The following is a 27,946-nucleotide window of genomic DNA, read 5'->3' as shown; positions in this document are numbered from 1 at the left end:
CAGGACAGGGCAGAGGAAAAGTGGCCATTCATGCCCAGCCCCGTATGTGGACTAGGGCTAGTGTATTCATAGGCAAGTTCCTGGCAGAAGACTCGCTCGACTGAAGTACAGGCACAGTACTTTAAGGAAGATTTGGCCAAACGGACTTCAGTAAGGGCTCTGGGATCTGTCCATTGCCCACCCCCCACCCCTCCCGCCCCGTGATGTGGCCTGTCCAGTGAAATTGTAATGACTCTCATTCTCATCCTCGTTTGATCCGGATGAGACTTGCCTGTCCCTCAGTGTTTTTTTTTGGTTGTTTTTTTTTTGGCGAACTGCCCATCCAAGGCATTGCCTTTTCAACTAGACCGTTTTTCCTACTAGGTTTTTGGCTTTTTATTATTGATTTGTAAAAGCTTGTTGCATAGAAGTCCTCTCTGTCAAGTGTTTCCATCTGGATGCATTTTGTCCACTGTCAGTGCGTTGACATCTCACAGGCACGTGCCATGGAGCTCTAGGGAGGCTGCGGGCAGGGCTGGGAGAGGTTGCCCCAGGTCCCAGCCTCTCTTCCCTCAGACAGGTACCGCTATTACTGTCTCTTAGAACCAGGAAGGACACAGATTTGTGAGCAGCAGGTCAGGATTCTATCATATGCAGTTCTGCCCGATTTTCGAGAGCTACAGCCCCTCGCTCAGTGATGTGTGCGGGACCCATGACTGAACCAGGCCTGCGCCATTAGCCCCAATTCCGCCGGCCACCGTGGGAGCCCGGAGCCAGGAGGATGTGAATGCGCCCTTCCGCCTGGATGCCTCCGGAGCCACCGCTGGAGAAACTTAGAGCCACCGGTGGGGCGCGGAGGGGCGGTATTGGGGGCGGGGCCCTCCTGGAGGAAGTGCGGCTAACGCACGGCATTCTGGAGCCGGAAGTCGGGCGCACGCTGAGGTTTGGTAGTAATGGCGGTGGTGCGGGGCACCAAGCGGTAAGTTGAGGCTCTGAGGATCGATTCGGCTTTCCAGGGGACCTTTATATTCACAGGGGCTCTCCTTGAGCTTAAACGCGTTCCTGGTGCAGCAAGGCTGGGGCAAACCGGCCTGGCAGGGAGTCCTGATCCAGATGTCGTAACCCGCAGGCGGCTGGCGGAGCTGACGGTGGACGAGTTCTTGGCTTCGGGCTTTGATTCTGAGTCTGAATCGGATCCCGAAGGAGCCCCAGAAGCGGAGACGTGGGCGGCGTGTGAAGCCGACCGGAGTGTGGATAAGCCAGGCGGAAGCCCCTCGTCCAGGTGAGGGGAGCGTTTCCCGCGGGACGTCTGTAAAGCCAGACCCTCTTCACCGTCCTGGCCCACCCGTCACGTGTATGCTGACCAGTCCTGGGGCCTGAGGATCGCTGACCGCTTCCCCAGACCCTTCGCCTTACCCATTCTTTCTTCCCGTGTTTGCTGAGGTTCTGTTCTGTGACAAACGTACACTGGTGAATAGTAGGCCCTTTTCTGGTGTAGAGGAGCTCGCTCAGTCTCGGGTGATTCACGACGTGTGGTATGTGAGACGAAATGAGTGCGGCAAACAGGAAAAAGAGAAGGGGTAGAGAAATGGGGAGCATGTTGGGCACCAGCTGTTGCTGTGTTTAGTGGAGAAGGCCCTTTGAAGAGGTGGTAGTTGGACAGAGACTTGGGGGAGTAAGCCACGCAGGCGGGAAGAACGCTTTGGTATTTCATGCAGCAGGAACAGCCAAGCTCCTGAAGTGGGAGCGGGTCTGACACAGAGGTGAGTGTGTATGGAGGAGCGAGGGGGAGAGTAGTAGGAGGTGAACCAGGAGAGATGATAACGGGGTCAGATTTTGTAGACAGTTTATAAGACATGCGCTAAAATGGGAAGTCATCTCAGGGTTTTGAGCTGTGAAGTCACGTGAGCTGTGAAGTGCACGTCCTGTGACATGCAATTCAAGAGTCACTTGGGTTGCTGTGTTGAGAGTAGGTTGGAGGTGGTGGGTGTGGAGATAGGGAGAGACCACTGTGGTAATTGGGAGAATTGAGAGATGGTGTTGGTTGTTTTTTTTTTAATTTTTTTTTTAACGTTTATTTATTTTTGAGACAGAGAGAGACAGAGCATGAACAGGGGAGGGGCAGAGAGAGAGGGAGACACAGAATCTGAAACAGGCTTCAGGCTCTGAGCGGTCAGCACAGAGCCTGACACGGGGCTCGAACTCATGGACTGTGAGACCATGACCTGAGCCGGAGTCGGACGCTTAACCGACCAAGCCACCCAGGCGCCCCGAGATGGTGCTGGTTTAACTAGGAGGCATGAGAGGCTCTGAAGGGCTTTTGCTAATTAGGTCTCATGGCACATTGCATGCTGGGTATGAGAGACAGAGGTTGTCTTTCACCTGAGTGCCTGTAAAGGTAGAGTTACCCACAACTGAGGTGGAGCAGAGTGCTGGCAGAGCAAGTTTGGGGGAAACCACAAGTTCAGTGTTGTATGTGGGTTTGAAATGGCAGGTGTTGAGGCAGTTGGCTGTGCGAGTGTGGAGTTTGGGGGAGAGAGGAATCTGCTGAAAACTTACTGCTGGAAATCCCCTACCTTGGTTGTGGGTAGCTGTTGTGGAGAGAGCAGATCAAGCCCTGCAGTTTCCCTGTGGAGGCTGGCGAGCTTACAGTGTGGAGGACAGGAAGCCTTACCCCACGTCCCCTGCTCCCCAGTCCTGTGGGCTATGCCTGTCCTGTGGACTTGACGACCCCTGCCTTCTCAGTCGGCGTAAAGGTCGTGCGTCTGAGCATAAGGACCAGCTCTCTCGGCTGAAGGACAAAGACCCGGAGTTCTACAAGTTCCTGCAGGAGAATGACCAGAGCTTGTTGAACTTCAGTGATTCGGACAGCACCGAGGACGAGGAGGAGCAGCTGCACACTCTGCCCGACGCGTTGGAAGTGAGGGCTTAGGCAGAGCTGGTGGGGGCAGGGGCACACTTATGGCCTCTGCGTCCTGCTCCAGCCTGGTCCTCTGTGTCTGGTGCAGGAAGCAAGTGGGGAGGAGGAAGATTCGGATGAGGATGAGGTCCCCAGAGGACTGAAGGGGAAGAAAAGGGATTCTGCTCCTGTGACCCTAGCCATGGTTGAGAGGTGGAAGCAGGCAGCAATGGTGAGAAGTGGCATGGTGTGGGCAGCTGGACACCCCCCACCCCTTTGGGAGTCTGCCCTTGACTCATTGTAGTTACCTGGGTCTGTGGCAGACGGGAGGAGCCCCTTCTCTGAGCACCCACACTGGGGTCCTCTTCTGCACCAGACCCTCATGTGAAGGATGTCGCATGGTTCTGCCTTTATGCTAAGAGGCTCCAGGATTGCATTCTCCCCTTCGGTCAGAGATTCTAGGGGCTCTTTCTGCTCTCTTCCACTCAGTGTCTCTCTCGGGCTCCCTGTTCCCTGAAGTCTGTTGTGGGTTAGGACATAGTCTCTGCCTTTGTCAGGAGCTAGAGCCCTTCCTCCAAGGGTTTTACGTTGGTTTCTGCAGAGATAGGAAAGGACAGAAGGGAGAACCCTAGAAACCACCTGGTGCAGGCCACCATCCAGATCTGGGACCTTCAGCCTCTCCCCTGAGCCAGGCTCCCTGCCCTTCCAGGAAGATTCTGGACTCTGGTTTTTTCTTGTTTTTCCCTGCACGTGGCTCAGCAACACTGCCTCCACCTCTGCTCCGTGTCTCAGAATGTGGGCGAGGGGTACCTTTCTGTCACAGCAGGTTTCTGGAGCTCTGGTTGCCTATTGCTCTGTCCAACACAGCTGACCGCTTCCCCAACGTTCTGGGTCCTCTTATCCCTAATTTAGCAGCACCTTACTCCGAAGCTGTTCCATGAAGTTGTGCAGGCATTCCGAGCTGCTGTGGTCACCACCCAAGGAGACCAGGAAGGTGCTGAAGTCAGCAAATTCCAGGTCACGGACAGTGCTGGTGAGCTGGGGTGAGGGGACCTGGGATGCAGCCTCTCTGTTCTGTCTTCTGTCCTGTGAGTGGTGTCTGTGGTCCCCTCATTGCAGTGTTCAACGCCCTGGTCACCTTCTGCATTAGAGATCTTTTTGGTTGTCTCCAGAAGCTACTGTTTGGGAAAGCCCCCAAGGACAACAGCAGGTGAAAGGGAAGAGGGGAGGTAGGGGGGTGTGGTCAGGACCCCGCACTGGGGAAGGCAGAGGCCTTGTGATCTGGCAGTCCCCCTCTCGACCCAACCAGCACAGAGGGATGCCGAAGACGGAACCAGGCCCTTTGCCGGGCCCCGGGGAGAGGCTGGGCGGGGCCAGTTGGGTGGCTTTGTCCTTCCTCCTTTCTGTTTTCCTTCTGAAAAGGTACATTCTCTGCCCACAGTTCCTGGGGGGGCCCAGAGTGTGTGCTTGGCTTTGCACCACTAGTTCCTTAGGTCAGGATTCTCCCCTTTTCACTCTTCTTTTTCTCTTCAAGTGAATATTTCATCCACTCTTCTGCTGTTTGCTCTGGGGATGGTGTGTGTATCTGTAGGTAGGGGCCTCATCGAGGAAGCTGACAGGTGATGGTGGAGGGGATAGCCGTTGAGTGAGTGGGCAGCAAACACACGTGTCGTGAGTGGTGCTGGCATCGGCCGGGCACAGACTCTTGTGCGAAGGGGGCCGCTGCACTGGGAGAGCAGTCACCGTGAAGGGTGGGGGGCTTTGGGGGGAGGTGTGCGGTGCGGGGGGGTTCGCTCAAGATGGGGTGGGCTTGGTCTCTCTGCAGGGTGCTGCAGCCGTCCAGTAGCCCGCTGTGGGGGAAGCTCCGGCTGGACGTCAAGGTCTACCTGAGCTCAGTCGTACAGGTGCAGTTCCAACGGGGAGGGGGCCTCCTGTATCCCGCGAGGCCTGGCTGAAGCCAGTGGTGCAGTCCTTCCTCGTGTCCCAGACGTGAGTGGGTTTGGGGCCTCGCTGACCCTCCTGCTTCCCCAGCTGGTGGCCTGCGTGACGGAGGCGACAGCAGCGGCGGCCGTGCTCCAGCATGTCAGCAGTTCCGTGCCGTACTACTTGACCTTTCCCAAGCAGTGCCGCATGCTGCTCAAGGTACCCGGCTCTCTCCCTTTGGCACTGTGATCGGAGGCGCGCGTGGCCACCCCTCCAGCGTGCCCCGCTCCCAGCCAGAGTGGGGGTGGCATCTGCGCCCGCCCCCCACCCTACGCCCTGCTGGGATTCTGTTTCGGTCAGCTCTCTGCCCTTGGTGCCGCAGGCCCGGTCGTGTGAGGCAACCGCTTTCTGACGAGCTGTAGCAAGACGAGCTTGTCTTGTCTTCTAACGTGCCTTTCTGCTTAACTGACTGAGCCACCCAGGCGCCCCCTGACGTGCCTTTCTGGATACGTGCCTAACAACAAAGCTGTGTTTCTGTGGTACAGCCTTCTTGGGGAGCCTCGTGTTACCTTTCACGTTTTTGTTACTTTTTCACTGAGGTGTAACCGTAGCTCTATCCTGAGGTGCTTTGGGAAGGGCTGTCTCCTAGCAGTGGCCACAGGGGCCTCTGGCTGGGCTTGGGGAGGCTGGGGCAGGCAGTGATGTCTCTCCTTCTGCAGAGGATGGTGATTCTGTGGAGCACAGGTGAAGAGACGTTGCGCGTACTGGCGTTCCTGGTCCTCGTCAGGGTCTGTCGGCACAAGAAGGCTGTCTTCCTGAGTCCTATCCTCAAGGTAGTGTGGACCCCCGGCTCCTGCCTCCGATGCCCCCCAGTCTGTGTCCATTAGAGTCTGGGTTGAAAGTCTTGGTCTGAGGTCTGGGCGGCTGCCTTTGTGGCCAGCTCCTCTTGCTGAGGCTGTGGCTCTGGGCTGACCCAGGCCATCACTGCAGTTCTCTCCCTAGGAAGTGGGGGACAGTGACAGGGATGGGAGCTCTCGGTCCTCTGAGGCTCCACATAGACTGCTCTGCACAGCTCTCCCCTCAGCAGATGAGGACATCAGGTGTGGAGAGGGACAGGGACCCTGCTGCTTGGCTGCACGCCTGGGGTGATGTGTCCCACACAGTGACCCTCTAGAAACCCCTGCGTGGGCCTGACCTGTAGCTGCAGCTTTTCTAGCCCCTCCTTCCCAGTCCCTCCATGGTCCCCTTGCCTCTTCCTGCAGTTATTCGCGCTGCGTTTTCCTTGGCACCGCACCCTCCCTATAAGTCTCCTGTTGCGTGCGCGGCAGACTTTGTGTGGGTACACGTGTGTGGCAGCTGAGCAGCAGAGGGCCCAAGGAGCAAGTGCCACGTAGGGGGAGGGGTCTGCAGCAGACGTGGCCAGCCGTGGCTCCCACTGAGGAAAGGCCCAGGTGTCTGGCAGCGGCTTGGAGCTGGGTAGCGGGTGCACAGTGCCCTGGCAGCTCGGGTGGCCCTGACTGGGATCTTTCTGGCAGCAAATGTACATCACCTACGTGAGGAACTGCAAGTTTACCTCCCCCGGCACCCTGCCCTTCATCAACTTCATGCAGCGGACCCTGACCGAGTTGCTTGCCCTGGACACTGGCATCGCCTACCAGCATGCCTTCCTCTACATTCGCCAGCTCGCCATCCACCTGCGCAATGCCATGACCACACGCAAGAAAGTGCGTGGTTGGGCTTATGGGGTGGGGGTTGGCATGTCCGGGGTCGGGCCCCACCTCACCGTATACTTAGGGCTCCACGGCTGAGGGGCTGGGACCTCCTGGAAGCCTCCGTATTCCTGTGTAGCCCTGGGGAGAGACAACCCAGTGCCTTGGAGGGCTCAGGGCCCTTGCCGGTGGGGGCTTGGGGAACAGGTGGAGGGTGCGGGCAGCTCTGAGGGTGGGTCAGGGGAGGGGGTGGGGTAGGTGGTCGCTGCTGCCGCTGGCTGGGACCCCGTGCACACCGTGGGTGAGGGAGGGCTGGATCCTTCTGGGACCCCTGGGCTGACTTGGAAACGGACTTCACTCTGTGCCCAGGAGACCTACCAGTCAGTGTACAACTGGCAGTTCGTGCACTGTCTCTACCTGTGGTGTCGTGCCCTCAGCACTGTGTACCCCAGCGAAGCCCTGCAGCCCTTGATCTACCCCCTCTCGCAAGTGGTGATTGGCTGCATCAAGTGAGTCACGGATGGGCGGGGCCACCCTGAGGGCCAAAGGAGGTCAGGGCCAGGGTTATGTGGGCTGTTACGGGGTCAGGGTTGTACAGACTGTCTTTGGACAAGGTCATGGGAGGCTGGTTTAGAGGAGAGGGTTACACAGGGAGGCATCCTGGAGGGTCAGGAGGAGCTAGTTCTCCAAGGGTATGAGCCAGCCCTGGGCCCTGGGGTCTGTTACTTGGCAGCACCTGTGGAAGGACCGGGGTTGGCGCCATCTGTGGCCCGGAGGCCAGCATGGGAGAATGCCCCGGATTCATGCATTCTGGGAGATGCTAGGTAGAAGGGACTATGTGCGGTTTGAAGGGAGTTTGGGTGTCTGTCTTACCATGGGGTTCTTGGGTAGCGGGTCTAGTACAACGCGCCACATTTCAGTTGTAACCGTTGAGCTTTAGTTTCTGGGGGCAGAGAATGGAGGAGCCGCGTGTGCCCAGGTGGCTGCCTTTGTTAGCCAGGAGGGGTCGCCCCTGTGCTCCTGAAGGAGGAGCCTTGAAAGCAGGGAGCTGGGAAGAAAGAAAGCTTTGAGTGAACCATCTCCCGCTGCTCTCCTCCTGCATTAAAGTGAAATTAAGTTAAAAGCCGCGTGGGATGTTCTCTCGCCCGATAATTGAGTGAGGAGGCAGGTCCTTAAGACCCGGATTTTAGTCGGGGACTTTTGGTCTGCCCTGTTCTGTCTGGAGGAATCAGATAGGGCAGGTGTGGCCACTGACCCTGACAGAAGTGACCAAGAGGGGCCCTTCCTGAGGTTCGAGCCCCATGGGTGGAAACAGGTCATGGGGAGCCAGGCTGGGATGGCGAGGCTGGGGCCTCTGCTCACTCCTGCCTTTCCATGCCCCCAGGCTGGTTCCCACTGCCCGCTTCTACCCCCTGCGCATGCACTGCGTGCGTGCTCTGACCCTGCTCTCGGAGAGCACCGGCACCTTCATCCCAGTGCTGCCCTTCATACTGGAGGTGAGAGGGTGCCTGTCGCTTGGGGTGGGAGGGGGCAACACAGTGCCTCTGTGCTCTGCTTGGAGGTGCTCCTTGCTGCGCACAGACCGCCTATCCCGAGATGCAGTGTAACCCTCCTGAGTGCTGGTGTTCTCATCTGTAGAGGAGGTTTTATGAGGACATTGCTCTGTGCAGCGCCTTGCTACCTGCCCCAGCTGGGGTGTGTGTTGGCAGGCGAGTGGCAGGGAGGACAAGGACAGCTGCTCTGCAGGGCTGGCCTGAGGGTGCTGGTTTTAGGACACGCTTGAGTCTATTCCAGTGGGCAGGAGAGCTGGGCTGGAACCCTAGATCTGATTCCAAAGCTGCGTTGTTTTTGCATGCTCCTTTGTGTATGCGTGTGTCTGTGCGTGTCTGTGCGGATCTGTGTGCATGCTTGCATGCGCCGGGGGTTAGGCCCCACCCCACCTTATACTTAGGACTTCACATCTCCCTACTAGAGAGGCCCTTAGTGCCACCTGCTGGATGGGCCGGATTAGTGGCTCAATGTGGCCAGAGCTGTGGTCTGCACCGGTTTACCAAAGTAGGGGAGAGAAGGGAGCCCCTGGGGTTTCTCTTCTGATTTCGTGTTTTCTTTTTGCACAACCCTTGTACTGGTCCCTGCGTCAGCATGCCATAGACCGGCATGTCCTTTTTACATCCACAGGTGCAGGCCTGTCCTTTCCAGAGAAAATAAGTCACAGAGGCAGAAGGAAAGCTCTTTGCCCCCAGGGCGTTTTTGCCCTTGCCTCCCTGGGTGGGTGGGAAGGGGTGCTGAGAGCAGCCCCTGCTCCACCTCAGGCTGAGCCAGGCTAGAGAAAGGGCAGTGCTCCCCTAGGGAAACCTGTTATTAGCACAGTCATGGGTGCTTTTTATCTGGAGCTGTGCTGAGCTCAGCTGTGAAGCATCATCCTCTGCTCTGTGGTGTCTTCAGCATCGGCCACCCCCCGCCCCCCAGGACAACATCCTGGATCACCCCTGCGCGAGGGTGGTGAGGAGGGGCCAGGTATGGCTCCCGCTCCGCTATCCCAGGACAGCCCGCAGCCTTCGGACACGGGGAGGACTTCCCTGAGAGGCAGAGGCCGATGGGCACAGCCTGTGGTCTCTGTGGAGGATGAGGGGTTATGAGCTCCTCAGGCCCTTGCTGAGACCCTCTGGCCATTGGCATATCACTCCCAGGATGCAGCCTTGGGGTTGGGACCAGGCCTTGGGAATGCAGTCATGGGTGAGGACGTGGCAGTGTCAGTGACCCTGTACAGAAAGGACCTTTCTTTTGTTTCCAGACACTGGTTCTTAGGGCTTCTTGGTCTGGTTTTAGGAGAGGGTCTGTAGCAGTGTGCACGGGTGTGCTTCTGGTCCTGCCCCCGTTGGCCAGAATCCCGCTCTGCAATGAAGTGATGCCCTTGGAGGCCAGAGCTCTGGAAGGCAGGGGGTCTCTGGGGCCACAGGACTGGCACTGCATGTGGCTCTCTCTCCCTGGTTTTGGGGCCTCTAAGGATCTGGGGTACAGATGGGGGGGTGGGATACAGTGGGGCATGAGGCACAGCAGGCCAAGCTGAAGTGGCTTTGGGGACAGGTTTTCCAGCAGGTCGACTTCAATAAGAGGCCGGGGCGCATGAGTTCCAAGCCCATCAACTTCACTGTGATCCTAAAGCTGTCCAAGGTCAACCTACAGGAGAAGGCGTACCGGGTAAGGCTGGCCTCCAGGCCTCCTGTGGAGACGCTTGGGAAAATACCTTGGGCGGGGTCATGGCAGGATGTTCTAGGGCACCGAGGTCAGTGTACGGGGTGACTGGAGTCCAATTAGTGTGGACGGGAGGGGGCTTGCTGCCCTCCAGTCTGTGTGGGCCTTCATGGGGCTCTTGCGGGGGAGGTGGTGCTCCTTGGCCTCAGCCATATTGAGCCAGAGTGTGGCTTCCGGGGAGGCTGTGGAGGCGCATCCTCCGATTTCCACCCTGCTAGCAAGCAGGCGTGAAGAGGGCTGAGTTCTCCTTTCTTCTCCGCTGCCTCAGGATGGTCTGGTGGAGCAGCTGTACGACCTCACCCTGGAGTACCTGCACAGCCAGGCCCAGAGCATTGCCTTCCCCGAACTGGCGCTGCCCGCTGTGCTGCAGGTGTGTGCCAGCTGTCCGGCTCCCTCTTCCTTTCCCAGATGCCTTGATGGCGTGCTTTGTAGCAGACTAGGCTGTCTTCATGGGCTCAGCTTCCCATTGACACAGGGGCCAGAAGGAGGCATCCTTGTCACGGCCACACAGGGTCAGTAGCAGAGCCTAACCTGCTGCGGGGTTTCATGTTGGCGCTGCCTCATCATAGGTAGCACGAACATAGGGGTGTGGAGTCCTGAAGGGTGGGGTTGGCGCAGGCGAGTCAACGGGGACCCTCGGACTTGCTAGCTCCTCCCCAGGCCTGTCACAGCCCAGGGACCAGACCGACCAAGAATTCTCTTCTAGGAGTAGTCCTGGTGGAGCGGGCTGGACCCGGCCCCCCAGCCCTGGGTCAAGCTGGTCTCCTGACTGTATACTTTCCCAAATGGTCCCGCATGCAGGTTTGGGGCAGGAGGAAGTCCCGGTCAGCCTCAGCACCAACCCTGCCTCAGTTTTCCTTCAGGTGATACAAGGGTGGGGTTGGAGTCCTTTCTCTCACAAGTCCCTTCTGGGCCTGTCAGAGGTCCACTTGCTCTCAGCCCAGGTGTTTGCCATCTCAAGGAGGCAGGGGCCTTTCACGGGAAGGGCCAGGTCCTGTCCCTGATTCTGATGGGCAGAGTCAGCTCCCCCAGCTGTAGGCCGGCTTGGTGAGTAGGGGTGGGCTGCCCGCACCCGAACTGCACCTGGTTCAGAGGCCCATCCAGACACATGTGGCCGTGTAGGCAAGGCTTTATTTCTGGACTCCAGGTCCCAGAATCATGGTCTAGAACGTGGGTCAGCAAACTGTTCTGGCAGAGAGAGCTAAATGGTATTTTAGGCTTTACAGTCATGTGGTTTCTCACAACTGCTCAGGTCTCCTCTTTAAAGTACAAAAAATCCACAGAAATGCCTAAGTGAAGGAGTGTGGATGTGTATCAATACAGCTTTATTTACACAGACAGGCTGAGGGTGGGATGTGACCTGGAGGGTAGATCCATGCCGCCTGTTCCTCTGCCCGGCCCGTAGGGTGGGCCGTCTGCTCTCCAGCCCCCACAGGGCCCAAACAACAGGGGTCATGCGGCACCACGCCGCGGCCCCCACCCCACACCAATGTAACTGCCCCGTTCCCCAACTGTGTGCCCTAGGGCTGTGAGACACACGTTTCCTGCTCCCCCATCACCTCCCTGTGGTCATGTGTGATCCCGGCAGATCATGGTCTGTGCCTGGACCTAGGCTGAGCACCGCCCCCCCCCCCCCCTTCCTTTTGCAGTTGAAATCCTTCCTCCGGGAATGCAAGGTGGCCAACTACTGTCGGCAGCTACGCCAGCTGCTAGAGAAGGTGCAGGAGAATGCTGAGTATATCTGCAGTCGCCGCCAGAGGGCCTCCTTCGGTGTGGCTGACCAGCATGCAGTGGTCAGTTGGGAGCTGGTGTCTGGGTGGGTGGGGTGGGCAGCACTGCCTGAGGGCACTAGTCAGTGTAGGGCTGGGGTTTGGAGGTTTCCCCAGGGTGGACATGATCCTGAAACTCTCCCCATAGGACACCTGGGAGAAGCAGACCCGAGAAGAGGGGACACCTCTCACCAAGTACTATAGCCAGTGGCGGAAGCTGAGAGAGCGAGAGATCCAGCTGGAGATCAGTGGCAAAGAGCGGGTATGTCTGCAGAGGAGGTTCGGAGCGGGGATGTGGGCATGACCACCTGGTTTGTTCTGAGACCAGGGTCTAGCACCCTGGCTCTGACTTTAAGACCAGAGTGGGGAAGGGGGCTTGTGGGAGGAAATAGTCTCAGGGACGATGTCACCAGGACGGTTGGGGCCTGTTCCCAGCTGCAGCCCGTCCTGGGGCTGCTCTGGAGGGGCAGACATCATGCATTACTGGGTGACCAGGGGGCTTCTCTCATGACCTCCAGGAGGAGGTCCTTACGCCTTGTCAGGCCTGACTGGGCTGGGGATTTTGGGGGAATAAGTGGCCAGACTGACCTTACTTCTCAGGCCAGCCTGTGGACACCAGGAGGGCAGGCAGGGAGGGGCAGGAGGAGCTGTGCCAGGGGGTGTGGCATGGTGTGACTTGAGGGGACAGTTTCGTGCTGAGTGGCATGCCTGTGACTGTATCCCTGTCCTGGTATCACGGGTCTGCCATCCCATGACGTGATGGCTAAAGATGTGGAGACACACAGGTGGCGGGGGCGGGGGGGGCTGTAGCTGGGCCTTTAGCCAGTGGGTGTAACTATGCTTTTGATGGTACTTAGTGGCCAGTGTGCGTGGCTGGGGCCCCCTCACCTGCCTGGCAGGGTGGCTGTCCAGGAGTCCTACCCGGCGATGTCTACCAAGTTGGCCAAGCAGAGTCTGTGTGGGGGACGGGTTGGGAGGCAAGGCCTGAAGGGAAATGGAAAAGGGAATAGGATGCTGGGTTTGGGTAAAGTCCGTCTTTGGGAATGGGAGGGAAGGACAGTAGCTGCGGTCAGGGCTCTTGCTGCATGACGCATGATGTGACCCAGCTGTGGCTGTGAGCTAAGCCTTGAGGTGGAGGGTGGGGCCCGGGGCCGAGACATGGTGGGTTGGGGATTGGGCCAGGTGGGTTCTCTCATGGCCACCAGACCACCCTCACTACTCTGGTTTTGGGTCTTTCCAGCTGGAAGACCTGAACTTCCCAGAGATAAAGCGGCGGAAAGTGGGAGGCAATAAGAATGAAGACAGAGTGGAATTTAAGGACCTCTTTGATCTGGACAGTGACGAGGAAGACAGTGCCATGGATTTCTCAGAGAGAGGTAGGGGCCTGGGCTCCTGAGCCTGAGCTCCCTGTGGGGAAGGGGTAGGTGGCCCTGGAAGGCTTCCTGATGCATCTCACGGAACCAGAAGAGGGTGCCTGCTTCCCCCTGGCTGCTCACGTTTGCGGTGCGCCTTCTCCCACCACTTCACTTGCTTTGAGGTGAGGGCCTCCCAGAGTTGGGACACGTGTCCCAAGACCTTATTCCCTCACCTGTACTGTTGGCTGGACACTTCTGAATCCTTTCCACCTGTATGAAGGGGGCCTGAGGGAAGGGTGGGTGGGTACGGGGTTCTGAGCCTGGCCCACACTCCTACATTAGCTGTCCCCAGTATGTATTTGCTGGTGGGCTTACTCCCATGGGTTCTTCTTGGTCCCCAGGGATGCCTGGGTCCCCGAGAGCTTGGCAGAGGGTAGAGGAGGAAAAGGAGGAGGAGGATGGCAGCCTTAGCAGCCAAGAGGAAATCAGCAATTCAAAGGGTGAGTGATTCCTGGGAGTGAGGGGTGGTGCTGTGGCCCTTTGAACCTGTCTGTTCAGGAACCCAAGGCTGTCGTGGGCGTCACTTGGCCGGTGGGTGGGTGGGGCCACTGGGTGGGAGAATGGCTCTAAGCTGGGCTCACACCCCTCCTTGAGGTTGCCACGCCAGCTGCTCCGTTCCCGCTGTCTCTGGCAGCCAGTAACAGTGGCACCAATAAATTAATTAGGGCTGTGATTAATTAGTGATGAGTAATCTCCAAGGCTGGCTTCGTCCTGATAAAGCAGAATTTATGTAGCCTCGGTCTCTCCCTGCAGATGGAGACCCAGACACAGAGGCGGGGCTGCACCTCGGGGAACTGTGGCGGCTGGCCCAGGGACCAGAGGATGAGTTGGAGGAGCTACAGCTCTCTGAGGAGGATTGAGGGCTGCTGGCCTGGGGCGGGGCCTGCGGGGACTGCCGTGCAGTGTTCCCACCTTACCAGGCAGCCAGGCTTGTGTCTTCTTGGCCGGTGCTGAGACCCGAGGCCAGGGCCTGCGCGGTGCGGGGGAGGGCAGTAGATGGTGGACTGGGCTTTATTTTCGCAACATGAAAGACCAGAAAGTACCGAGCCCTGTGCAGATCCCTGGAGTGGCGGCTGTGGGGATGGAAACCAGCACCGTGGAGCCTGCCCACAGTGCATACCGCACTGCTGGGTTAGATACATCAGCCCCGTGAGGGAAGCTGGTCTGGAGTGGGACTCTGCCCTGACCTCTCACCCGATGGCAGGATGCTGAGAATCTCGCAGAGAACTGTCCCGGTTCCAGAGAGGGCCAGCAGGCATGGCCAAGGCCAGTGTGGCATGATGTGCCTTCTCCGCCTCCTCTGTCATTCTTTGGTTTGTCTGCAGGTACCCAGGATGCAGAGTCCCTGTGCCTGGGCTCAGGTTTGGGTCCCCAGGCTGTCTGCACCTGACTCTACTCCCAGAAAGTTTCAGAAACTCTTTTCCTTTGATGTCATGTTTTCCTTTAAAAAAATCTTTGTTTTTGCATCCAAAACCAAAAGGAAGAGAAGCTGTGGAGTGGGTCCTTTGTATCAGAGCTGCTGGCACCGAAGGGCTTAGGGGTTAGGGTGGTCCACCCACCACGTTAGCACAGAGGCTGGGAGGGGTCTGCAGGCCCTGGGAGTAGAGCCACAGTTCCGTTCTCTTGCTTGGGCGAGGCTCTCCCAGCAGGGGGGTGCCCCCCACCATAGGGGGAAGGGGCCAATGCTGGGGACAGGGCCTGCTCTCCAGAGGTGAGCTCCCGCTCTGGGGCCCGTAGTGTTGGTGGCTGCAGTGGCAAAGCCACAGGGAAGCTGGCCATGTAGAAGACTCGGCCCAGGCGCTTGGCCACCTGCGGAGAGATGGGCCTGGGTGGGGGGGCCTTCTGGGTTGCTGGCCTGCAGCCACAAAGAGCCTCAGTGCTGACCCACCATTGTGTGGAGACTGCTGCCCCCAGCTGGCACTCACCTGGGCCCGGATCTTGAGAGCAGGCCCGAGCTTCAGCCCCATGGTGGTCAGGAGGTGCTCCTCTGTCAGCAGGGGCAAGGTCTCCCCGTCGATCCCCTGTTCTCTGAAGACCTGGGGGCGGGCAGAGGTCCGGGCCTGAGTGCTGGGACCAGTGCCCGCCCGCCCTGCTGAGTCCCTCCAGCCCACCAAATACTGAGTGTCTGGGGTTGCCCCAAGGCTTTCCAGCGAGAGCAGGGCCAAGGGAAGCTGCTGGCACAGTGTGCCAGAAAAGCTTGCAAATGGAAGGAAGGTCTGTGTGTTGAGCGTGTACGTGCCAGTGTTGGAGGCAGAGGCACTGACGCGGCACAGGGCAGGGGGAAGCATGCAACAGCATCCCCCTCCTCCCCACACACTGTTGAGGAGGGGAGATGGGGAGGGGCGGGGAGAGGCGCTCGGAACCATCTCAGGAAGGTGTCCCCCCACCCCCCTCACCGGTGCATATTCTCCACAGCCAGAAAGGCCCCCCACAAAGCTGCAGACATCGTCCACTGTCCACTTGCTGAGGTCCTCAGGGGCTGTGGCCTCCTCCCCATCCATGAAGAGTCCCCCCATGGTGCCTGGGTTGGGGGGGGGGTGGTATTACTAGGACTATGGCCAGCTCTTTCCTAGGCTCCCACCCCTGTCTGCTGACCTTTGCCCAAAATGTTCAGAGATGTTGGACTGAACACTAAAAAGGATTTTTCTTCCCATGGACACCCTCCCTAAGACCCAGGGCGTGGTGGGGGGAGGGGGCGCAGAAGGGGAGCTAGGATTCTTTCCACCCCATGGAGGGATCTAAAGCATGGAGAGGGGATGCCCACCTGTGTGGAAGTAGGGGCTGACGGCGTAGGGTAAGCCCAGGGGCAGTGGAGGGGGCAGCATGGACCCTGAGAGAAGCCCCTTCCCCTCAGGGCTGGCCCCTCCAGTTGGGGCTTGGCCCAGGGTGGGGCCCTGGCCCCCGGCGGCCACCATCTCAGGGTCCTCTCCTTCTGAATCCTTTGGGGGCTCATCCTCAGAGCCATCTTGTGCCCAGAGCCCAGCCCCCGTGGTCTCCTTGGACTCACTGGAGTGGGCTGAGGCAGGGCTGGGTCCCCCCTTCCGAGGGGCTCGGCGGACAGGCTCCCGGGGAGGGGTGGGTGGGCCGGGGCCCGGGGGTCCCTGGGGGGGCAGGGCCAGCAGCGGCGCGGAGCTGTGTCTCAGCACCAGCATGGCCCCGCGCCGCTGCAACTCCTCGGCGCCGTCGGCGGGGCGCAAGGCGGCTTCGGGCGCCAGCAGCTGCGGCCGGTGCGCGCTCTCCAGCTCCTTCTGACGCAGCAGCTCTGCCGACATCTCCAGTCTGGACCAGGAAAAGCAGACAGTAGTGTGGGTCATGTGGCTCCGCAGGGCCACCTCCTCCTCACCGGTCGCCACGGCACCTACCGGGCCAGGTTCTGCTTCCGCAGGAGCTCCTGCTGCCGGGCGAGCATCTCCGCCTGGGCAGGGGGCAGGAAGCCGTAACCTGGTGGGAAGGGGACAGACCACGAGGCCAGGTGGCCGAGTGGTCTAGGGCCGCCCAAGCCCACCTGGTCCGTCCTTGGCTTCGGCAGGGGCGAGGGTTGGTACTACGGAAGCCCTCGTGGAAACCGGGTCGGTCATAGGCAAACCCGGGTGCACCCACACCAAAGGCCTCCCGGCGTGCGCGCTCACGAGCCCCTCAGGACAGGGTCGCGCACCCGCCTACTCCTCACCTGGGGTCTGGCACAGGGCCGAGGGCACCCCCAGAAAGGGAGGCCGAAGGTGGGGGCCCAGGGCGATGTGAGGGGCATTCTGGGGCGACAGCAACGGGGGCGGCTGCGACAGTTCCCTGTGGACGACGGGGCGGTAAGAGTGCGCGCCGCAGGCCCCGGCCCCGCGCGCCCCCTCTATTCCCGTAACTGCCCTGCGCCCCACCCCCCTTGCCGCCGCCGCCGCCGCCGCCTCTACTAATTGCCGGCCCCGCGGGCGGTCGATGCACCGCTCGTTACGGCTCCGGGTCGCGCGCCGCCCCCGCCCCCGGCTGGCGGCGCCAATTAATCTCGGCGGCGGCGCGGAGGCGCTGACCCGGCGGGCGGCGGCGACTGCAGCGGTAATTACCGCGCGGGGCGCGCCGGGCCCCCGCCTCCCCGCTCCCCACGGACCCTGGGCGGCTAGGGGGGCGGGGGCGCAATTAGCTGCAATCCTGGAGGCGGTGGAGGCAGCTGCAAATAGCGCTCCGTTGGGGGGGGCGGTGCGGAGGGCTGGGGGCTCGGCGTTGTTGGGGGTTGTACCCTGGGGCCCGGCTGGAGACCACCGAGAGCCGCCACAGCCCTTCCCGCCCCCTAGCTCGCTCACCCCTTGGCCTCTGCAGGTGGACGGAGGGCGGGCGGGCGGGGGGGGGGGGGGGGGGGGGGGGGAGGGGGGGGAGGGGGGGAAGGCTCCCTTCCCCAGCTCTCGGCTGACTTCAAGGTTTCCAGGCCTCGCACTGCTCCCATCTTCTGCCTTCTGCCCCCTCCACACCCTCCTCTCCACGGACTCCCCCAATCTGCCTCTAGCCCCCACACCTACCTGTTGGGGGGAGCAAAGCCCTCAGCTGTTTCTGGAGCACCTGGATTCAGCCAGTCCCACAGTTGCTCAACAGAAAGTGCCATCACCCTTAGCACCCTGCCCAGAGGAGGGGTCGCCCCCCCCCGCACCCCCCCCCCCACATTCTATTCCAGGAGTGTTCTAGGCCTCTGACCAACTCGGGGGTCAGACCATGAACCTAGGGCCAGCACACTGCCTGGCACACTTTCTGTACCAACATGGCTGCGTGTGACTGTGGCGGGGGAGGAGAGTGTGTGCACGACTGAGGGCAGATGCAGGCTGTGGACGTGACCTGCAGAAACCAGGTGCTAGGTGTATCTGAGAAGCCAGCAAAGAGAATATGGGGCCTTTTCTGATGTGGGCACCCAGTACCTCTCTGAGAAGGATGGGGTGCCAGCTGGCACGGTGCCCTCTCGGTGCTGAGCCAGGCCCTGCTTTCGGCGCTGACCTGCCGTGGATGAGGGTAAGTGGACTTCCAGGCCACTGGGGCTCCTCACAGATGCTGCTGCCACCTCTTGCCGGACCCTCAGGAGATCTGGGGGGGTTGGGGGGGGGGTGAGGATGGTCAGTGGTGGTCTAGAGGCCAGACTCCCCCAGGGCTGGTGAACATAGGACACTGGCCAAGGACACCAAGGAGACCAGGTGCTGATGAGAGCATGTCCTCAGAGCGACCTTGCCGTTTGGTCATGGGGACGGAAAGATGAACAGAAGGCCACAGGGCAGGGGAGACCAAACCCTTAACAGTACCGCTAGCTTTGTATGGCGCTGGGAGTGGGGGTTGGGAGGCACCCACCTGTATTGAGAGAGGGGCAGGTTAGCATTGAAAGGGATGTGGGGATGCCAGTAACCAAGATGCAGTGGGATGGAGGGGAAGGCCTCCCTTTCAGGGGCTTCTGTGGCCTCTGAATGTTGATATTGACAGTTCAGAGGTTATGGAGATCAAGGCTGCAGGGGGCCTTGAGGGATGGTGTTGTGCAAAGACCCAAGAGTGAGGGATCCTCAGGCAGGCCTGCTCCTGGAGGCGTGGGGGGATGGGTCTCTAGCCCTGGACAGACGATGCCCAGGTGACTTCCTTCCCGTAACACTCCGTGCACACTCGAGGAGTCTAGCCCTCTGCTCCCCATCCGGGTCCCTCCATCCTGCTCGGCCGGGCCTCTGAGTCTTCCCCCACTCCCACCGTCACCCTCCCCCCCATCCCCCCGCCCCCCCCCCCCCACACCGCCCTGCGCAGCCCCAGCCGTGGCCGCCGCCGCCGCCTGTTTATAAATTAATTACCCGAAAAGCGGAGGTGGGCCCTGCCCGGGCCGGGTGCCAGCCCGCAGAGCCCAGCCGGCGCGGCCGCCTGCATCGATCCCAGCGGGGCCCCTCGCCCCCGCGCCCGCCCGACGGCCTCGGTTATTTACAGTCGGCTCCGCGGCGGGGGCGGCGGCGCAGGGCCATGATTGACAGCCCCGCTCCCGGTGCTGCTCCCCGGTGGCCGGCGCCCCCTCCCCCGCGCAGGCCAGCCGAGCGGGGCCCCAGGCAGGGCAGGGAAAGCAATTAAAAAGGAAGATTTTTAAATTATTAACATTTGGTGAATTATTCAGGCTCTCGGTGCCTGACTGCCCTGGGGGACAGTGCCTTGTGTAAGGAGAAGAAATCCTGCCCCCTTTCCCAGCACCCCTCACCCACCTCCAGCCAGAAAAGCCAAGCTAGCGGCAGCACCGTGGGCTGGGGTCTGCCAGGCCAAGGTGCAGCCGGTCAGGGTGCCAGATGGTGGGTGGGTGAGGTGTGTCCATGAGAGGCAGGAAGGACAGATGGACAGAGCACAGGGTGGGGAACCGGGTGGGGCAGGGTCCCCGCCTCCAGCTGGAGCTTCTCCTGAGCACCGGTGAGGTCCTGGTAGCCACATCCCAACTGCCGCCCATCCTGCCTTCTGGATGTCCTAGCCTGACTACTCCCCTCCTCTTGGCCCCTCCCACCTAGAGACCCAGGCTGACCCCCAGGTGAGGTGGCTAGCACAATCGCACACATGGCCCTGACAGCTGGAGTAGGAAGGACTACAGCATATAGACCCGGGGACAAAGAGAAGCTGCATGTACTGGAGAGAAGCAGGTGGGCCTGGTTCAGTCCCCACCTCCCACTCTCACCGGGGTTCACCTCAGACTCTGTTTTCTGTGTCTGTGAAATGACAGTGTTTGCGTGTCACAAGTGAGGCATGGCTCTGCTAGACAGTCTGGGAGACAGTGGGGTATGCAGGTGGGGGATCCCCCACATCTGCCCAGGCAAGTGGCTGCCTGGGCAGAAGGGGAGGAGAGTGACTCCTCATTGCCCACCTACAAGGGGCCTGTAGGGACCGAGGGGCCTACAGACCCACATCCAGACCCAGATTTGGTCTTAGCAGCCAAAGACCCCAGGGCCTCTTTTCACACTGAGCAGAGGCCTCCAGGGATAGTTAGAGCCTAGCACATGTGGGTAGACACTTGGTGGGGGATCGTGCCATGGGGAGGGGGCACATACCGTGGCTGGGGAGGCCCAGGTGGTAGAGACGCTGCGGGTCCTCAAAGGTGCCGGCCTCACTCAGGGCAGACACAAGCCGGCGGTAGTGATCCTCAGGGGCCATGCTGGGCCCTAGTTCTGGCAGCAACAGAGTCTCTGTGTTGGCAGGAGCATAAGGTAAAGGGATTCTCCTTCAGATGTCACCATGGGAGAGAAGCAGAGCCTCCCCTCTTAGACCCTGCTGTGGGGCTGATTTTGCCGTGGCAGGGTCTGAGTTACCCCCTCCCTCCTCTGGGACCTGTCCCTCCACCTTGAAGTTGAGTTCCCACCTTGGGGTGGCTTGCTTCGTGCCTTCTTCTCCAGTGGGCACTCACCGCTGACGTGGGGGGTGCGGCCTGGCCTCTTGCCCAACAGGTCACCTGGGGGAGGTAGAGTGAGCCCCGCCCTGTGTCTCAGGGCTTGGAGGGGATGGAGGCTGGGAAGGCCAGGGGCAGGGAGGGACCCAGCCCAGGCCTCGGTCCCTGCCAACCTCAGCTCAGAGCCTAGCACACGTGGGTAGGGGATCGTGCCATGGGGAGGCCCAGATGGTAGAGATGCTGGGGAACCAAATCCATCATTGCTCAGGTGCCCTTGGATCCTGGCCAGGTCAAAGCCTTTCCCAGCCCAGGCTCCCAAAGGACATCTTGCCAGGCTTTGGACAGGTCAAGGGACAGTTCTGATCCTGGGCTTTGGCGTATGTGACAGGAGGTTTGTGGTTAACAGCTCAGGTGGCAACTCAGGACCCCACAGGCACCCTGCTGCCCCTACCCAGCCAGATTAGTCTCCTGTACAAAGTAATGGCCCCTCCTGGTCATTCTGCTAAAGGGGAATGGAAGGCTTTGGTTTAGACCGGAAGCCACTTTACCTCCCCTATCCTCTACCTGCTCAGCGAAGTCCCTAGGCAGCAGGCCCCCAAGGCCACCTTGAAGCCTCCAAGGTCAGGCACACCTGCCACACCAACTCCTGGGTACCTCCACCAAGGCCACACCCCTCACTGCCCTCAGAAGGCCTGAGCCAGCACCCTGGCCTTTCCGGCCACACACCTGCCTACCTGCCTACCTGGGCTCTGAGCTCCTGAGGGCACCCCTGAGCAGTCTCACCTGCTCTACACAGCCTGGCCATAGTAGTGGGGGGAGGGGCAGCTTCTCTCCCGAAGGCCTCTCTCAGGTCCTACATCTAAAACATACTCATCTGTCTCCCCAAGGCAGCCCCTTTCCATCCCAGGCCCTAATCCCTCCTTCCTGAGCTCAGGGCCTGGGGTGGGGGTCTCTGCTGAACAGCTCAGCAGATGCCCTGCTCTCCTGGGACCACCCCAGTGCTGGCCTCCAGGCCAGATCCTGTGCTCTGGCCCCCTCTCTGACCTGAGAGGCCGCCTGGGTGGGTGGGGTGAGGGGGCTACCCCCTCTGTGAACCAGGCCTGCCATGACACCTCAGCAAGGCAGGCTTCCCAGAAGCCTAATTCCCAGAGCCTAATTCCTTTCTCTTATTCCCTTAATCTGTCATTTTTATCAGGCCGGGGAAGTGCGGCAGCAGTGAGAGGCCGATCAATCTCCACTTTACAGCTGACAGAATGGTGCTAATAACTTATTGATCTCAGCCACCTCGCTGCCACTGGCCTGGGCTCAGCAGCCCAACCCCTGCCCTGGGAGACGAGGTCCTCACTGCTTGGTTGAAGGGTCCCCACCTCAGTGACCTGGCAGGACAGGTAGGGGGCACAACCAGCCTGAGGGCCAGCCCCCAACAGCCTTGGGGCCTCAGACATCCAGCTGTGCTGGGCCTGGAAGTGGCTTTGGGCTGGGTCCACACCCCATCCTGCATACACCCCTTCTGGGTTTAGCAAAGAACCCAGCACCCTCACTTCCTTGAGTTCTGTTTCCCATTTTCCACAGTGGAACCTCCCCTTCCCCTTTCTCTTGGGGGATGAAGGCTCCCCTCTGTCTGGGGGAGGTGCTGCTGGAGGCAGAAGGGCCCACAGTGAGACTCAGCCCTGTGACTACAGTAAGATCCCGCCATGGAGATCTGGGGGCCCACCAGTCCCTGATGAGGGCCACACTCACTCATAGACCCACACACATAGTCGTAAGATGCCAGCATGGACCCCAGCTGAGCCCCTCACAGTCCTCCACTGCCCTTCCTGTCTAGGATCCAGGGAAGGACCAGGGCTGGGGTTGTGGGAATAAGATTGACAAGCGACTCCCGGAGAAGCAAGAGGAGGTGACGGCAGGCAAATGTCTGCACCCAAGGGCCCACAGGCACAAGTGGAAGCCAATGGGGGACTGCAGCCCCGAGGAGAGGGCAAACTCTGACAAAACCTGGGCACAGCGCACACATGTGACACTCCATGCAGAGCACCTGTGACCCCTGACACTCTTGTACGCCCGTCTCAGCATAAAGTGAGAGTGAGGACACAGGTGTGTGGCACGGTGACACCCAGACACGGGGTGTGAGCTGGGTGCAGGGCCACGCGAAGGCCCCAGGCATGCAGCCCCAGCTGGGAGCAGGGCACACATGCACACTCGTGCTGTGTACCGTGGGGAGGTCTCCATGTGTACGGGCAGCATGGGGAGGGCCTGCTGGCTTAGAATATCTCAATCACCGTGTGGCTCCCGCAGCTCCGCCCGATCGATGGGGCAATTAGATTTTATCAGCTGCCTGCTCAGCCGCCTCCAACAAGGCTCCAGAAGCAGCCCCCTCACACCCACCCCACAAAGGCCTTCCCAGGCACAGGCACGCCTGGGGGCACTAATGGGGGATGACCGTCTTCTCCCCAGCCTTTCTGAGAGCTGTAGCCACTGCCGGAAACTTCCCTGTCCAGGGTCCGTAGGACTGCGAGGGGCCCCTGCCAGCTCCTCTTACCTCCCCTTTAGCCGAAGCTCAGCCATGCCCCATTCTCTGCAGCAAAGCCTTGTGGCCAAGTCCCCTCTGGCCTACTCCTCTGTTGGGGGGGGCGGCGCGGTGTCCCCCAGCTGCTCCCTCCTTCTGAGCTCCTGCTGCCCCCAGGAGCCGTCCCTCTGAGATGACCCCAGGAGCTTCTGAGCTAGCACCCTCCTGCCTCACCCCTGCAGAGATGCCCCCTCTCTTAGGTGACGGACCCCCTTCCTCCAGGCGCCTGTGCTCCATGGGGTCGGTGGGCACTTTCATGCATGTAGAGCGTGTCCCTGCCCTCAAGTGAGCCATTCACGATGTGCATTTCTGAGCCTCTATGAGGCCTGCACATCCGTGACTGTCCTCCTGCTTCTGCTCCTATGGGAAGGGGATGGCAGTGGCCTTGGCCACTCCAAGCCCACCCCAGAAGCAGCCACGGTGGAGCCACTGCCTGTGCCTCCTGTCTGCCCAGCTGGCCGGGATTAACACAATTACCATCACATGGAGCCCCAGGGGACAGCCGGCCTTGCCACCTCCCGCCTCCGCTGGCCTCCCTGGCTGCCAGCCAAGGCTGCTGGGGGTGGCGGCATCCAGAGCTGCTGAGCAGAGACACTGGGAGGGTGGCAGGGCAGGCTGTCCCCAGGCTGAGCTGCAGTGGCCCTGGCAGCCCTGTTCTCTCCCCCCCGCCCCCCAGCTCCTCACCTGCAGCTCCCAGGCCGATCTCCACACCACCTCTCTGGAATTCACAGCGGCTCTGATGCTCGGGCATAACGAGGTGGCGGCTACGATGGACGCTGGATATGAGGGTGGGCAGGTCACTGTCCTGGCTGTCGTGAAGCAAGACAGTGAGGGTGAGACCCCAAGAGGCCGTGTGCCCAGTGCTGGGTACAGCAAATGCCTGACCGAGCTCGAGTGTGGGCACGCATAGAGCCCGAGGACAACACAAAAGCGCAAGGCCTCCTACACACCTCTCTGTGGCCTGTGACAGCACACATATGGGCATCCCCACGGCCGGTCCCAGGGGAAACATCTAGTGGGTGTGACCTATCCAGCCCCACCCAAGACCACTAGGACCTGCCAAGTGTCTACCTGGCACGGGACCTTACACTCAGGCCCCACCATGGTCCCCAGGGAGGGCGTGTACAGAGCTCAGGAGCCCAGCTCAGTTTTGCCATGCTCTCCCCAGAGTGACCAGAGCAATCACCAGGCAAGGGGGCGGGGGTGGGGTCTGCTCATGAGAAGGTGCCCAGAGAGGACACACACTGTCATACATGCACATATCACTTATCTAGCACTTAACTACTGTGCTTCACTAAGGAAGTTGCACGCGCTCTTTCAACTAAAACTTGTAACCACCCACAGACCCTCAATTTCTTCAAATAAGGAAACCAAGATTCGGACCAACGACCTGCAGCCAATGAGGTGTGTGCACACACAGGGACACGTGTACACGCACCCAAAGGGCCTAAAGAGCATGCACCTACAGACACACACAGACACACAGACATACAACATGAATTGGGAGCCTGGTCATCCCGTGTGTTCAGGACACTCTGCTCTCCCCAAGGCTCCCAGCTAAGAGCCTCAGCCACCAGGCATGTGCGGGCCTGGAATAAGCATGTATTTAACTCTTTTGTTTCCTCATTTCTCTTCCTGCTAAATCAGCTCAATCCTACACCACAGAGTCCCAGAGAAAAGAAGGAGTGAGAAGATCTCAGTGCGACTGTGTGTGTAAATGGCCCCATTTGCTGTTGATGTTCTTGGCACAGGGAAGGGTCACCCGCCATCTCACAGATACAGCCTAGAGCAACAGGAAGTCAAGACAGAACAGGAGAGGAGCAGGGAGGGCCCTTGGCGCCCCACCCTCCCCAGGACCATTGTTCCCTGGCCCACCTGTACCAGAGCAGCCTCCCAGCTGGGCCCCTGCTAGAGGGCCTCCACGGAGTGACCTGGGAACCGACCCTAAACCTCATTAAGTAGCCCCCAGCCCCCCTGGCCTGGGCGGCTGGAGTAGGCTAATCCAGGCTGGCCCCTAAGCAGATCAGTTTCAGCCCCCAAAGACTCCAGGGCTGGGCTCTAGAGCCTTCTGGGAGACCCAGATGTGGGTTCTCTCCCCACCCCCACCGCCTCTCCCAGGAGGAGAGAAGGGCCCCCCCCTACGCAAACAGGAGTGCAGGTGGGGTGGGAGTAAGTACTTTATGGGATTAATTGGCAGCAATTCTCATCCCTCTATCATCCTCATCAATGCGAAGGTGTTGAGGAGAGAACTGCTGTCCTCAGCACTAGGGAGGGGGTGAGGGGGTGTCTAGAGACGCCTCCGAGTTCTCCCCTGAGGGGATCCAATTCTGGTGTCCCCAGGGCTCCTATAGGAAGTGAACCAACTACCCGCAGACCAGATAGGTGAGGAAAGAGCCCATCAGTTTGTTCCCCATGAACCCTTAGTCCAGCGCCCACACAGGGACCTTGGACTGTACCCCCCGCCCCCCCCCCCCCCACTATGGCCATCAGTTCTTTTACTGACACGTCAGTTATTCGGGCACAGGTGCTGTGGCACGGTGGAAGTGAGGCCTAGCGGGAACCAGAACACTGCCGCCCACCCCACCCCTGCTCTCTGCCTTGGGGGTTTATCCCACAGGGCCCAAGACAGCCTGGAAAACGTTCTGGTCATCTGGCCACTCACTGAACAAAATATGCCAGGTTTTATATAAACTACAAAGAAACAGCAGGCTGAAAATGCGTAAGCCTAGCATTTGGCATCCCAAGTACGAGGTTCCTGTGGCCATGGAAACACCCTCTGCTGCGTCCTGCTGTGCACAAGGGACAAAGCCCATGAGGGACTTGGGAGGCTCTCTGTGGCACCATGGAGTGGGGCTGTGTGTCAGAAGGTGAGGGGGAGAGCTTGAGTGACAGAAGGGGCTACATGGAGGAGGGTATGCTGCGAGGATGAGGGAGAAGGGTCTTGCCCCTTGGACCCCAACTCTCTCTGAGGGGCACCCTGGGCTCCTCCAGGCTCCCTCAGCGACTGTCATACTGTCCAGTCCTTGCCCATATCCTAGCCAACTCAGGGGCCTCAGGAGGGCAGGGACCATATCTTCTGCCTGCTGCCTGGGGTGCATGGCCCCTGAGGTGGGAGTTTCAAGCAGGCAGGCCAATGGATGGAGAGAGACAGACAAATGGAGAGTGAGAGATGAGGATGTTCGAGCAGACAGGCACTATCGAGTGGACGGATGCAGAGATCGAAAGGATGAGAATAGCAGAGAGACGGACGGACAAAGCCTAGAGAACAGACAGGAGACAAGGACAGACAGACGGGGCCAAAAGGAGCCAGGAAGAGACAAAGACAGAGCCGGGGAGGGGGCAGTGTGAGGCAGCTGGGCTGTGTGCCTGGCCAGAGGCCGAGGGGCCGTATCAGCAGGTAGAGGGCGGATGGGCTGTAAGTCCTCTTGACCATGCTCTGCCCCTGCCCCCAAACGGCAATCTCCCCTCTGGTAAAATCCAGAAAGTCATCCCAGCCACCTCTGGGAGCTTGTGCAAGAGTGAAGGACCCCCACATGCACTTGGACTTGGCCCCTTACCAGGGGCCCCCTGCGTCTGGACACCTGGGACCTTCTCTCACTTTACAAGGCTGGGGTGGATGAGGAGGGGGCTGCAGGCAGGAGGAGTCATTCTCGGAATGCAGGAGCCTCCCTTGGGTTCCCTATAAGCTTCGCTGACAAATTTATCCTGTGGCTTCCCAAGTAAAAGGCTCATAAAATGTCATCAATGTTCATGATGGTTCATAAAAATGAACAGTTGAGTGGGCAACTTCAGAATGAGGTGGAAATAAGTTTGAAGGTGTTTTCGTTGTAATCCGGCTCCAGGACCCAAACATTTTCAGAGATGTAACTAAGAACACATATGGCACAGGGCCAGGCTGGGGGTGGGGAGCGCAAGCCCCTAACCTGCTGGGCTGACCCCTTCCTGTGTCCTCCCTGGAAGCCCCAGGGTAAGACTTGACCCCGCTGACCAGAAACCGCAGCCTGGGCTGCATCCACAGACTGACCATCCTCTGCCCCTCTGGAACCTGGAACTTGGGCCTTCTCAATGTCCCCCAACCTCCTCATCAGGTCCCCTCATTGTCTCTCCTTACTAAGTCTTGGGTTTGCAGCCCCCTGCCCTCCCCCATGCTTCTACAGCCCGAAGTGCCGTGTACTGGAGCAAACCTCCAACCTCCTGGGCAGGGCCTCCAAGAAGGACCCCATCAAAACACTCTGTCAGTCCTCTGCTCAAGAACTTCTGGTGGCTCCTCACTGCCTGGAGGACCCTGTCCTACAGCCTCAGCACCCAAAGTTCTTTAGCATTCAATTGAGTCAGACCTGCCAGTTCCCCCCAAACCCCCACCCCCATCCCACACATCCCCTTGCCTTGTTCTTCCATACCTCTGCAGACTTCCTCTTTCCCTAGTAAACGCCTATGCATCCTGTAAGATCCCATGTACACACCACCATTCTCACCTCCTGGTGGGTCTTTGGGAGGGTGAGAGGGAGAGGTCACGGCCTCATCTTTGGGCAGATCGACTCAAATGGCCAGTCCCATGTGGGAAGGGGAGTGCACTCTGGCTCCAGGACTGGGCTGCCCAGAACCCATGCCTGTGCTGCTGTCAAGGCCCGGGCACAAGTCGACAGACAGACCACAGAGTAAGGAGGGGAGGAAGGGAGGGAGCTAGAGAGATTTAGCAGCAGACCCAGGGGACATGGGGCAACAGGTCTCCATCCTGCCCATGCACAGGGTATGGGGAAAAGCCTGGCCCAGACCCGAACCCTACCTGCAGGACGTCTCTCGGAAGGAGATGTTCACGTCCCAGTGGGTGTGGACTCTGCAAGGAGAGAAGCAGAGGGTCAAAGTGGCCTCTGGGACCTAGTACGTGAACAGCAGGGCATGGGTATGGCATAGCCCTCATCTGCCCCAGAGCACTGGCCCCAAGGGAACTGGGTTGGCTCAGCTTTGTCTCCTGTGCCGTCTGGTACCAGCTCAACCAGCCGGTGGCTGACATCAGGATAGAAGCACGGGGTGGGAGCCAGTTCCTGGTCTCACGGAACAAAGAAACTGGGAA

General features: G+C 59.8%; 2 protein-coding genes across 11 annotated transcripts in view; one reads left to right on the top strand and one right to left on the bottom strand.

The window, feature by feature from the left end:
* Positions 1 to 810: 810 nt before the first annotated feature.
* NOC2L (NOC2 like nucleolar associated transcriptional repressor) lies at positions 811 to 14,437 on the top strand. 2 transcript variants are annotated; one of them, XM_011284387.3, is made up of 19 exons: positions 811 to 958; positions 1,109 to 1,261; positions 2,725 to 2,899; positions 2,988 to 3,110; positions 3,794 to 3,911; positions 3,998 to 4,088; positions 4,704 to 4,782; positions 4,910 to 5,020; positions 5,521 to 5,634; positions 6,337 to 6,525; positions 6,880 to 7,019; positions 7,895 to 8,006; positions 9,598 to 9,711; positions 10,034 to 10,135; positions 11,415 to 11,558; positions 11,683 to 11,796; positions 12,775 to 12,910; positions 13,291 to 13,389; positions 13,703 to 14,437. In XM_011284387.3, the coding sequence occupies exons 1-19, from the start codon at positions 933 to 935 to the stop codon at positions 13,807 to 13,809; spliced, it is 2,247 nt and encodes a 748-aa protein (XP_011282689.1). In that variant the 5' UTR covers positions 811 to 932; the 3' UTR covers positions 13,810 to 14,437. The 2 variants fall into 2 exon arrangements, with proteins under 2 accessions (XP_011282689.1, XP_006944241.1); XM_006944179.3 differs by having other exon boundaries at positions 3,791 to 3,911.
* SAMD11 (sterile alpha motif domain containing 11) overlaps positions 11,060 to 27,946 on the bottom strand; it is a 24,367-nt gene continuing 7,480 nt past the window's right edge. For 4 of the 9 annotated variants that reach the window (XM_011284388.4, XM_045034880.1, XM_045034882.1 and 1 more), the window contains 11 exons: positions 27,659 to 27,709; positions 23,557 to 23,681; positions 20,280 to 20,369; positions 19,972 to 20,106; positions 17,845 to 18,007; positions 16,620 to 16,735; positions 16,312 to 16,390; positions 15,714 to 16,228; positions 15,346 to 15,470; positions 14,875 to 14,985; positions 13,945 to 14,758 (listed from right to left, as the gene is read on the bottom strand). In XM_011284388.4, coding sequence (XP_011282690.4) covers positions 14,513 to 14,758; positions 14,875 to 14,985; positions 15,346 to 15,470; positions 15,714 to 16,228; positions 16,312 to 16,390; positions 16,620 to 16,735; positions 17,845 to 18,007; positions 19,972 to 20,106; positions 20,280 to 20,369; positions 23,557 to 23,681; positions 27,659 to 27,709 — 1,756 coding nt within the window. In that variant the 3' untranslated portion in view covers positions 13,945 to 14,512. Of the gene's footprint in view, positions 14,759 to 14,874; positions 14,986 to 15,345; positions 15,471 to 15,713; positions 16,229 to 16,311; positions 16,391 to 16,619; positions 16,736 to 17,844; positions 18,008 to 19,971; positions 20,107 to 20,279; positions 20,370 to 23,556; positions 23,682 to 27,658; positions 27,710 to 27,946 lie in introns of all 9 variants that reach the window. The other 5 variants (XR_006583808.1, XM_019835963.3, XM_045034878.1 and 2 more) reach the window with 5 other exon arrangements.

This window comes from Felis catus, chromosome C1 (genome assembly GCF_018350175.1).
Source record: "Felis catus isolate Fca126 chromosome C1, F.catus_Fca126_mat1.0, whole genome shotgun sequence".
NCBI lineage: Eukaryota > Metazoa > Chordata > Mammalia > Carnivora > Felidae > Felis > Felis catus.
This window is presented reverse-complemented; position numbering and strand designations above follow the sequence as displayed.

Excerpts from the sequence above, each read along its gene's own strand:
- NOC2L (XM_006944179.3), top strand. The coding sequence starts at position 933 with ATGGCGGTGGTGCGGGGCACCAAGCG. Across the intron at positions 3,912-3,997 it reads CCAGGTCACGGACAGTGCTG|TGTTCAACGCCCTGGTCACC; the intron begins GTGAGCTGGGGT and ends CCCTCATTGCAG. Across the intron at positions 11,797-12,774 it reads AGATCAGTGGCAAAGAGCGG|CTGGAAGACCTGAACTTCCC; the intron begins GTATGTCTGCAG and ends GGGTCTTTCCAG.